The 12,143-nt window shown below is 38.5% G+C and overlaps 1 protein-coding gene across 2 annotated transcripts in view; it reads left to right on the top strand.

The window, feature by feature from the left end:
- The window catches only part of SPIDR (scaffold protein involved in DNA repair), a 564,249-nt gene that overhangs the window by 226,203 nt on the left and 325,903 nt on the right, over positions 1 to 12,143 (top strand). For both annotated transcript variants that reach the window (XM_080801921.1, XM_080801922.1), the window contains exon 6: positions 8,768 to 9,012. In XM_080801921.1, the coding sequence (XP_080658047.1) occupies positions 8,768 to 9,012 (245 nt within the window). The remainder of the gene's footprint in view (positions 1 to 8,767; positions 9,013 to 12,143) is intronic.

Here is a 12,143-nt window from a genome sequence, read left to right as displayed (position 1 = left end):
GAATAAACTAAACTAATCTAAAATTTAAAAAGCTTATAAAATAGAAAAGCAAAAGAAAAACATGGGTATATGTATCAAAAAGTTCAGGTTAAAGGTTATTATGGAATTTGATGTACTGGACATCTCATTGTGATGGTGAAAAGGTTAAAAAAATTATCTATATAAAAAAAATGAACCAGAATAGTGGGAACGAATTAAAAATAAAAGTTGTATCTATGAAGTAGTGGTGGTTGTTCTCTTGTCTTTTTTCTTTTTCTTTTTTTTTCTTTTTTTTTCCTGGTTGGTTTTCTGGGGGAGGGGCCTGCCACGTGGATTTTCAGGCAATGGTCCCTGAGTTAAGTCCTCCCACCCCCTTCAAGGGTGTGGGCTCTGAGGAAACCGGTTTTTCAGGCTTTTGTTCTCTGGAGGTTTTTATGTTTCTTTGTTTGGGTTTTTTGTTTGTTTGTTTGTTTGTTTGTTTGTTTGTTTTTCCCTCTCACCTTGGCAGCTTTTGATGGTTTTTGGAGGTTTAGAGGAAAGCAAACTGCACCCTGACCTCCCTCTCCGAGAGAAGCCTCAGTCTGTTCCCCCCTGGGTGCTGCAGAGTACATAAATTCCCCCTTGACTGCTGGCAGAGCACGATCCGAGTCATGGTCCCTGGGGACGCAGGAACTCCTGCTTGTACCCAAAACCACAACAGCGGCGGCTGTCTGGGCAGCTACGGACCACCAGAGAGGTTCCAAGCAGCAATTGCACACTGAGATTTTCCCGCTGGCCCGGGCTGGGAGTGCCTGGTCTTTCCGGGTCTGAGAGCGCCGGGCTCGCACTTGCGAGCACCTCTCTGAGGGTAGGGCACCTCTCTCAGGGGAGTGTGTGGGGCGGGCGCGCGTCTCAGGCTCTGATAGCGTGGCGCGGCACACGCGTGTGGGGACTGCAAAAAGGCTATGCTTCTGCCATCTCGGGAGGCTCCCAGCCCCTCACGGGACCCCACAGGCTCTTAGGCGTGCTGGCGGCTCAGGGACCAAGACCTGGTTTCTCCGCCAGACTCTCTCTGGCTCAGCGCTAGGGACAGCTGTCCTGGGTAAAGGGGACTTAAGCCCCTAACCGCCCTGATTCCCACAATTTCCCCCCGCGTTCCTTTGCTCTTTTTGAGTGCTTTCAATCAGACTCCATGCTAATGCTGGTCCCCAGACGCAGGGCACTCTTGTATTGGGGTATTACTTTCCAGTGGGTCACCTCTGGTGGCTCCCTCCCCCTTTTGTTTATCTTCCGGTATCAGTCAGACTCTCCCACTGCGCTTTATCTGCCCAGTGGTATCTTCTGCCCCTGTAGAGATCCAGACATGTATAAATCTGATCTCAGGCTGATTTCATGGGTGATCGGAGTTCTTTGGTGGGTAATCAGCTCACTTTAGGGTATAGGTTGAAACGGCGCCTCCTCCTACTTCCCCGCCATCTTGTCTCCCCCCAATTCTCTCATTTAAAAAAAAATATTTTATCTATCTATTTATTGCTGGGGGTAGTGGCCAAGGGAGATGGCAAGACTCTCAGGCACACACCAAAATACCGTATAATTTCACTCATATGTGGAGTCAAAGAAACATAACAGAGGTAAAGGGAAAACCAAAAAGAGGGAGACAGAGACAGGCCAAGACTCTTCACTATAGAGAACAAACTGATGGTTACCAGAGAGGAGGATGGTGGAGGTGGGTGAAATAGGTGATGGGAATAAGGAGTGCGGTTGTGATGAGCATCAGGTAATATGTGGAATTTTTGAATTACTCTATGGCATACCTGAAAATAATATGACAGTGCTTGTTAACTAATTGGAATTAAAAAAAAAAAAAACCTTTAAAAATATGTAAGAAGATTGCGGTGTTCTGAATTTTGTTCCCTTCCCTAAAATTCATATATTAAAACCCTCTAAATGGGATAATATTTGGTGATGGAGCCTTTGGGGGTGACTAGGTCATGAGGGTGGGTCCCTCATGATGAAATTACTGCCTTTATAAGAAGAGACATGAAGAGGGGCACCTAGGTAGCTCAGTCAGTCTGCTTTCAGCTCAGGTCATGGTCCTAGCATCCTGGGATCAAGCCTGGTATCAGGCTCCCTGCTCAATGGAGAGTCTGCTTCTCCCTCTGCCCCTCCCCCCTGCTCATGCTCTTTCTTACTCCCTCACTCATGTGCTCTCTCCTTCCCAAGTAAATAAATAAAATCTTAAAAGAGAGAGAGACATGAGGGAGATCCCTCTTTCTCTCTGCTCTTTGAGGACACAGCAGGAAAGCGGCCATCTGAAAGCTAGGATGAGCTTTCAACTCCAACCAAATTGACTGGCACCTTGATCTTGCACTTCACAGTCTTCACAGATCTCAAAGTCTATTTTTTAAGCCACTTAGTCTATGGTATTTTTTTATGGCAGACTGAGCTGACTTAAACAGAAATTGGTACCAAGAAGTGGGATTTTGCTATAACCAATACATTAAAATGTGGCAGTGGCTTTGGAACTGGGTAATGAGTAGAGCCGAGAAAAATTTTGAGTTACAGTGAGGGAACTTCTAAAGGTGATTTTGGTGAGAGATTGGACCAGAAATAGTAATCCTTTGATATATTATCACAATTAATTTCACTGTTTCTTTTAATTTTTTAAAAATTTTTATTATGTAAATCAAATTATTAAGTAAATCATTACCTTTTTTTAAAAAGATTATTTATTTATTTACTTGACAGATAGAGATCACAAGTAGGCAGAGAGGCAGGCAGAGAAAGAGAGAGAGAGAAGGAAGCAGGCTCCCTGCCCAGCAGAGAGCCCGATGCGGGACTCGATCCCAGGACCCTGGGATCATGACCTGAGCCAAAGGCAGAGGCTTTAACCCACTGAGCCACCCAGGCGCCCCAAATCATTACTTTTGATGTAGTGTTCCATGTTTCATTTTTTGTGTATAACACCCAGTGCTCCATGTCCTCCCACCCACCTCCCCTCTAAAACCCGCAGTTTGTATCCCGGAGTCCATAATCCTTCATGGTTCTCCCCCTCTGATCTCCCCCGCTTCATTTTTCCCTTCCTTTTCCTAATGTCCTCCATGCTATTCCTTATGTTCCGCAAATGAGTGAAACCATATGATCATTGTCTTTCTCTGTTTGACTTATTTCACTTAGGATAATCCAGTTCCATCCACGTTGATGCAATAGTTGGGTGTTCATCCTTTCTGATGGCTGAGTAATATTCCATTATACGTATGGACCACATCTTTATCCATTTGTCTGTTGAAGGGCATCTTGGCTCCTTCCACAGTTTGGCTATTGTGGACATTGCTGCTATGAACATTGGGGTGCATATGGCCCTTCATTTCACTACATCTGTATCTTTGGGGTAAATACCCAGTAGTTCAATTGCTAGGTCATAGGGTAGCTCTATTTTTAACCTTTTGAACAACCTCCACACTGTTTTCCAATGTAGCTGGATGCACACACCCACACACACTTGTGTGTGCATATGCACACCCCATTCTTTCTGAAAGAATTAATTTGTGTTCCTTACTGTCAGGCTTGGGCTAAAACAGATGGTGTCTGGTGAGCTTTAGTTTCTTTCTGTGTCCATGTGAGACTTTCTACACGTTCTTCAGGGATTTTCAGCTCAAGGAGAGTTCTAAAATACAATATGTAATGTGATAGTTTCTAGTTATCTTTTCCTAAAGGTGTTTGTTATTCCTTTTTGCTTCCTTAGAAATGCCTACATGAAGAATATATGAGTTGTTCTACTGGTTACACGTTGTTTTTATCTTTGATTGGCTGCTAAAGACATTATTTGTTGTGTTCCTCATTGTCCTTTACATAGAGATCCTTCTACATATCAAGGAAGAAAAACTTTCCAGAAAATAAAATGCAAACTTAAAAACATATTAAATTTAAAACCACTTGCATTAACTACTGTATGGGCTAAAAATAATAACTAATGTTAACTAAATGCTCCATGTATTAGGCATTATTGTATCTCTTATTTGTAGATGAGGAAACAAAGGCATAGGAAAGTTAGGTTAATTGCCTAAGGTAACCAGCTAGTGAGGGGCAGGGCTCAACCAGATACAATGTTGGAGTCAAATGCTGCCATTATTGGTTAAAGATTTTTTAAGCTATACTGTTCCAAGTGCTCTTTCTTCTCCATTCCTATATCTGTTGTATTCCAAATGTGTCTGGAATTATTCAAATATTGCTTTGTATTTTTAGTCTAGTTTTTACTTGTTTCAGTTTTTAAATTGATTTTAAGTACATGAGAGCAAGGATAGACTTGAAAATTTCCTTGTATTAGCTATAGCAACTTAGGGAGCATGTGAGGGTAGTAGGCATTCAATAATATACTCTTATGTATTAGCTAGTTCTCATTAAAGTTGTGACTGCCTAAACCAAAACTGCCTAAAATTGATTGTCATGGTGCCATGAAATTCCAAAGTACTACCTAAATTTCTATTGAATCTTACCAATCTTAATGCTAGTGAATTCTTCCTTGAGGAAATTCATTTAAAGTTCATGGTTGTGGTTGGAAGATACACTGGAGTCTGGAGTACACTTTCATTGTCATGACTTTAACTTCAGCTTTGTCATACATGTGCATAGCTGGGCAGATGTGTCTTTTTATGCTGTCTTTTTTATTTTTGAAAGAAATTAAAATAAGCATTTCCAAGCTTCCTGAAAGAATTATTAAGTCACCTCTTTTCACCTTCCATTTATTTCTATTTTTGTTTTTTTGACTTATGTTTTTAGAGCAGTTTTATGTTTACAGTAATTGAGAGGAAGGCCTAGGGACTTGGGGTATACCTCTTGCCCTGACGCATCTATAGCCTCCCCCATTATCAACATCTCTTACCAGAATTGCACGTTTGTTAAAATTGATGAACCTGCATTGGCGTGTCATAGTCATCCGAAGTCCATAGGGTATGTTAAGGTTTACTTTTGGTTTTGTCCATTCTGTGGGCTTGAACAAATGCATAATGACATATATTCATCATTATACCATACAGAGTATTTTCACTATCCAAGAGTATTTTGCCTCTTCATCTTTGCCTTATAACTGCTGGCAATCACTGATCTGTTTGTTGTCTCCATAGTTTTTTTTTTTTAAATGTAATACAGTTGGAATCATACAGTATGTAACCTTTTTCATTTGGCTTCTTTCACTTAGTCATATGCATTTAAGGTTCTTCCATGTCTTTTCATGGATCAATAGCTCACTTCTCTATTGTGCTGAATACTGTTCCATTGTGTGAATGTACCACAGTTTACTCATTCATTTACTGAAAGACAACTTAGTTGCTTCCACGTTTTGGCAGTTATGAGTAATTGATCTAAACACCTGTGTGCAGGTGTTTGTGTGGATATAAGTTTTCATCTCCTTTGGGTAAATACCAAGGAGAATGATTGCTGGATTATATTGTAAGAGTATATTTAGTTTAGTAAGAAACTGTCAACTGTCTTCCAAAGTGGCTGGACCATTTTGCATCATTTATTCTTCATAGTGCACTATTTATAAGGTCTCATAGTTTTCTTATAGCTGTGCAGTCTTTTTTTTCTCAAATGCAAAACCTTTTCTGTCTCCTCTCACCTGAATACAGCTTAAATGTTGATGGCATTCCCACGGTTCTAGTGTGGACCTTCTCTTCTCACTTCTACAGAATTTAGAGGAATGGTCTTTTTCAACTCACTTACTTTAATGCACAGTTTCTGTTTTGATGATTCCTGAATTTATATCTCTATCCCATATCACTTTATTAAAACTCCAGACCTTTAAAGCCGCTACCTATTGGCCACTTTTACCTCAGCTATTCTATAGGCACCAGAACAGTAACATACAAAAACCAATTGTATATCAGCAACTATCGCTCTACTGATTATTTTCTGAATTCCCTTTCTAGGTGAGCACACTTTTCTGGTTACCCAAACAGATGCTTAGGGTCTTCTTTGAATCTGTCTTCACTCTCCTTTCTCATATGTGAGAATCTTCAATTGTGGTTACATCTCTTCCCTTATTTTCTTTCAAGTGTACCTCTCCTATTCTTACTCCCACTCACATCCTCTTTGTGTTCTGCTTTGATTATGAAGAACCTCTAGCCAGCTGCTTTCCTACTAGTAGTCTCTGGTACCTTCTCTCTCCCATATTAGAGTCTGCTGTTCAGAATGTATTTTGGATGATCATTCCCTATTAACATCTGATTTTATTAGCCCTTATGGAAATTGCCAGTGATTCCCCCACTGCCTCTGAATAAAGCCAAATGCCCTGCTATTGTTTTCAGGGTCCTCATACAACCTCTCTTGGCTGCTGCTTGTAGATTTTCCTGCAGGTGCTCTGTTCTCTCTGGCCTCATATTCGTGTTCTTCCTGTTCCTTTCCCCTGGGATGTACTTGCTCTTCTTTCTGTCTAATTAACTTACACTTAGCATTCAGCTTTAGGTGGCAGTTCTTCCCTTCTCCCTGTGCCCCACCTGGATTTCTTTGTTCTTCTTACACGTTCCCGGTAGAGCCTGAGCAGTACTTCAGTTACAATACTTCTACCACATTGTTTTATAACTATAGTAGTCCACCTTATCTGTGGTTTCACTTTCCATGGTTTGTTACCTGGGATCAACCACAGTCTGGCAGCAGATGATCCTCCTTCTGACTTACCATCAGAAGGTCGTTAGTAGCCTAACACTATGACTCGTGCCTGTATCATTTACCTCACTTCACCTCATCAAGTAGGCATTTTATCATCCCAAGAGGAAGGGTACTTCTTCTTGTGATGTACTTACAGTACAGTACTATAAGTGTTTGAGAGAAAGAGTTTGAGAGAAAGAAGGGTACTTCTTCTTGTGATGTACTTATAGTACAGTATTATAAGAGTTTGAGAGAAAGACCACATTCACGTGAATTTTATTATAATTCTATATTATTACTAGTTATTATTAATCTCTTACTGTGCCCAATTTATACGTTAAGTTTTATTTCTGGTATGTATGTATATGAAAAAACGTAGTCTGTATAGGATGCAGTACCATGTAGTTTCAGGCATTTACTGAGGGTCTTGGAATGTATCCCCTCAGAGAAGGGGGAACTAATGCATTTCGTTCTGACCTCTCCATCCCTATGAAATCCTGTGTTCCCTTCACTTCTGGATGTGAGTCTCCAGCACAGGCCAAATGTGGTTGACTATTTGCTGACATTTTTCCAGGATAACCGTTCATACTTAAGGGTGATTTTGTCTTCCAGGGGACATTAGCAATGTCTCAAGACATTTTTGATAGTTATGATTGGTGAGACCATGCTGTTATCATCTAGTGGGTAGTAGCTAGGTATGCTGCTAAACAACCCTACAGTGTACAAGAGACTTCCTACCACATTATCCAGCCCAAATGGCAGTCGTGCTGAGGTTAAGAAGCCCTGCTCTAGAATGAAGTGTAAAACTTTAGGGTACTAAAAGGAAAGACTTTTCGTAACAAAAAGATGAATTGAGTTTGGAGTTCTCAAGTAGTGTATACAGATTTTTAGTTTCAAGCAAGTTAATTTTTAGTCTAAATGCTTTGGTTTTTTTTTTTTTTTTTTTTTTTTTTGTGGCCTATTGTTAGTATTTATTCCGAGTTTGTGCTGTGGGGGAAACATGTGAGTCTAGTGCTTATTAGTGGGTTATCAGCTACCTGCAGTAATTTAAGCATGCAACTGAGATTGTGAAAAGTATAATGGAACTAAGCTATTTGTTTGAGAACTTTTTTCATTTACTTTTTCTTATTTCAAATGTGCCTAGTAACAGGTGACTACCCAGGCAGTTTTTTGGAGGTAAGGAATGAGTGATGTCCTTTTTTAAGCTCTTAAAAAAGACTTAACTATAAAATCCTCAGAAAAGGCCAAATATAAACTTTTTGTTTTATGATTAGATTAGCAAATGATGAAAACTCTAGTGCTACCCTGCACACTCACACACCAGTTCACACACACCCATGTAACTACCAACAATAACCCTCATACACTTATATCCTCTTCATTCTCTTTAACCAAGTGTCTGCTACAGTGCCAGGGACACAGTCCATGTTGACCCATCAAAATAGACAGGGTTCCTCATGGGGGACCCCATGCCTACCCAACAAAGATCCATTTCAACTAAGTGTGCTATTTTCATTTAATAATCTATTATTAAATTATTAATAAATAATAAGCAATTTATTAATTAAATTACTAAATTTATTAATAAATCAGTGAATTTATTAATAAATTTATTATTAAATTATTTCATTTAAAATTTATTATTTTGTAAAGGTATTAAATGAGAAGAGCTTACTAATACACTGGAAAATTTTAGAATGTTGAAGGATAAATTGTTGGTGATATTAGAACAAAATGGAACTGATCTGCAAAACCAAGTAATGGGAAAATAAAATACCTACCACGCTTAAATATTTTGAGTGTGTGTTAAGTAAAGAAAGAAGACATCAACAGAAGAAGTTTTGATTCTTCTGTCTAGGATTCCTTATGTGATATTATGTCCAATTTCATAATCCACTTTTCAAAAAAATTTTTTGAATTAGAAATTGAGTAGGAGAAAGTAAGAAACATTTTAGGAAATGTTAGGAAAAAGAGGCAATGACTCATATTCTTAAATAGGACCTAGCAATAGTAATTTCAGAATAAAAGTTTAACCTGTAAGTAACTATTTACAAAGTTATTTCAATGAATATAACCAGAAGATAATGGAATAAAAGCACATGTAAATATGGACTTGAATAAAGAGTTCTCCAAATTTAATTGCATTTCTTTTAATATTTTTCAGAGTTCTACAGAAATTTTGGAATATTCATCAGATAGTGAAAAGGAGGATGACTCAGAGAATGTCTCATTCATTGATTCAGAATCTTCTCTCAAATACCACATGGATTTTGAATCTGATGATAGACAGATAATGGAGAGACCTATAAAGCAGAAGGTGAAATCTGCAGAGACCACTTTGTACACACCCCAGAAACAGATGTTTCCGAGGCCTCCAGAAACATCAGCAAAAAAGAAGAAGCTTCTAAGGTTAAATTACACCTTTTTTTTTAATACTGTTTTTTTAAAGCTGATGTCTTTCTTTTAAATCCAAATACCTAAAATTTTAATTTAAAAATACTTAAACTTGTTTACTTGGGGGAGAAAATTGACAGAATAGAATTGGAACTTCAATAAGCAATTATAGAAGTTCTCATTTATGGAAATGATTTAGGGAACTGTTTATCCAAGTCACATATTCACTGTTTCAGTCATAACAGCTGACATGACTACTTCCTTAATGGGATTGATTATTTGGGTTTATCAGATTTTATTGAGTATCAGTATTCCAGATACTTAGCCAATTAAGACAAGTATTAAGACAATTCCTGTTTTTGAATAAGTTATATTATAAAGAGGGAAATAGAAATAAATATATTCAGGTTATTTTTACAAATATGGTTACAGAGATTGTCCAAGAGAACACTTGCAAATGCAAAGATGTTTGAGAGAGCAAAGACACACAGGAAACTGGCTTTATGTATATGAATAACCACAAGGGCCAAGCTATGGGGGGAGGGGTCACGCAGAACATGTGAAGGGGATAGGAGTATGCCTTCTAAGAGCTGTGTCCCAACTCTGTGTAATACATGGTTAATTTGTATTTTAAATTAGAGCAAAACAATGAAAAAAAAATTTCAGTGAAAGTGAGAACTTGTGGGAACCAGTGCCACAAAAGGAAACTTAGTGGAGAGTTTGAAGGAAAATGGAGTTTCAGTAGAAAGAGTAAATGTGGCAATGAAAAACACAGGTTTGGATCTGTTTAGGAAATGTTTATGTCAAGAGGGGGCAGGTAAAATGTATACTAAAAACTCAATGGCAATGTTAGTGAGCTAGCAGGGGCAGAAGCCAGAGACCCATGGTTCAAGGAGTATCTAAGGCAAAGAGTGGAAACAGTGCTTGGTTCTTCTGCTAGGACTGAGATTTTAGGCGAGAAGTCAGATGTAGAGATTAGCTGCTAGTGGCTTGAAAGGGATCTTGGGTCCAAAAGAGTCATCAGAGGAAAGATGAGTCCTATTTAGAAAATAATGAGAAAGACCCAGTGGGGACAGAGTGGTTAGGGATAATTGTTCTCTGTGTCAGTGTCCAGGGAAGGAAGTGGGGTGGTGGATCAGGAGAGAAGAGGCCTGTCTTAAGTGTAGGAGTGGAGGGACAAGCATAAGGATGCCACGGAGTCTAGTGGAATGGATGTAGCATGGTGGGTTACTTCATGCCTATTCCATATATATATGGCCTTATGCCCAAAGTAGAAAAATTTAAAGTGTCAAAAAAGGATGGTGGTGGTCTGTATTAGTCTCTGGAAAGAGCGGGAAAGGAAGACAATTAAAGGGATTTGAATGCTCTTGTTGAAGTTGATGCCACGTAATCACAGAAAGCCATGTCCCGAACCCTAGTGATGGCCTACTATGTGCTGAGCACTGTTGCTTATCCTGGAGACATAGCAACTAAAGCATTGACTCTGTAGGGGAGTGTGTGATGAGGACCCAAGAAGTAATATCAAAAGAAGATAAACTTTATGGAAAGAAATCAGAAAAAGAGGAATCAAGACTGGCTAAGAGGTGTGGGGAAGGGCATTTCATGGAGCTGACATCGCCTAAGGTGAGGCAAGAGGGTGGTGCAGGGGATCAGGTGGTTTTGTTTTATCTGGTTTTTCTTTTTTGTTTGTCTGGTTGGTTGGTTGGTTTGGTTTTTCTTGGTGAGAAAATCATGAGGCTTTTTTTTTTTTTTTTTTTTTTTGAGGGAGGGAATTGTTAACTTTATTGTAAATTAACCATATACATTCTTTGTACAGTTTCTGTACTGGGGTCTGAGTTTTTATTATTGATTTGCTTCTATACTTTCAAACAAAAATTGGGTTTTTTCACCCACTATCTTTGCTGTTTGGCATTGAATTCTTTTATATATGTACAGGTGTTTGGCAAGAATGTATGAAGCTTTCTATTTTGTGTGGTCAGTTCTATCAGTTGGTCATATTTTGTCACCCACCCATCCCATTACTTTTTAAAAGTAGAAGGTTTGTCTGTGTTTTTAGTAGTAATAATGTCCTTTTACACTTACTGTGTTCTTTTTTCTTTCAGTCTTATGAAAATATAAATTATATACAGCACTGTTTAAGCCTAATGACTTGACTTACATATATTGAGAAATGATGACCACTATAAGTTTAGTTAACATCATCAACTCACATAGATAACAAAAAAAAAAAAGAAAGGAAAAGAAAAAAAATCTTTTTCCTTATGATAAGATCTTTTAGGATCTACTCTCTCAGCAGCTTTCAAATATAATATACAGCAGTGTTAACCAAAGTCCTCATGTTGTACATTACATGTCCAATACTTTCTTATTTCATAACTGAAAGATTGTACTCTTTGATCACCTTCCTCCACTTCTGCCCCCCACCGCCACTTGTGGTCACCATAAATCTGATCTTTTTTTCTATGAGTTTGTGGTGGGGTTTTTTTGTTTTTGTTTTTGTTTTGTTTTGTTTTTAGATTCCACATGTAAGTGAGATCATACAGTATGTATGTATATTTCTCTGTCTTACTTATTCCACTTAGCATAATGCCCTCAAGGTCCAGCATGTTTCCACAAAGAACAGGAGTTCCTTCTTTTTTGTGGCTGAATAATCCAGTCTGTGTGTGTGTGTGTGTGTGGGTGTGTGTGTGTGTTTGTACCACTTTTTCTATATCCATTCATCTATATCCTGGGAGTCAATGGGTTGCCAGGTTGTTTCCATTTTTTGGCTATTGTAAATAATGCTGCAGTCAGCATGCGGGTGCAGATACCTCTTCAAAATAGTGATTCATTTCCTTCAGGTATATACCCAGCAGAAGAATTGCTGGATCATATAGTAGTTCTTTTTTAATTTTTTGAGGAACCACTATACTGTTTTCCATAGAGGCTACACCAACTTATATTTCCACCAACAGTGCCCAAGACTTTCTTTTTCTGCATATATTAACAAGAATTTGTTATCTCTTGCCTTTTTGGAATAATCATTCCGACAAATGTGAGGTGATGTCTCATTGTGGTTTTGATATGCATATTCCTAATGATTAGTGATGTTGAACACCTTTTCCTGTACTTGTTGGTCATTTAAATATCTTCTTAAGAAAAATGTC

The sequence above is a fragment of the Martes martes genome, assembly GCF_963455335.1.
Source record: "Martes martes genome assembly, chromosome: 4".
Taxonomy (NCBI): Eukaryota; Metazoa; Chordata; class Mammalia; order Carnivora; family Mustelidae; genus Martes; species Martes martes.
Note: the sequence above shows the minus strand (reverse complement) of the source record. Positions and strands in the feature narration are given on the sequence as shown.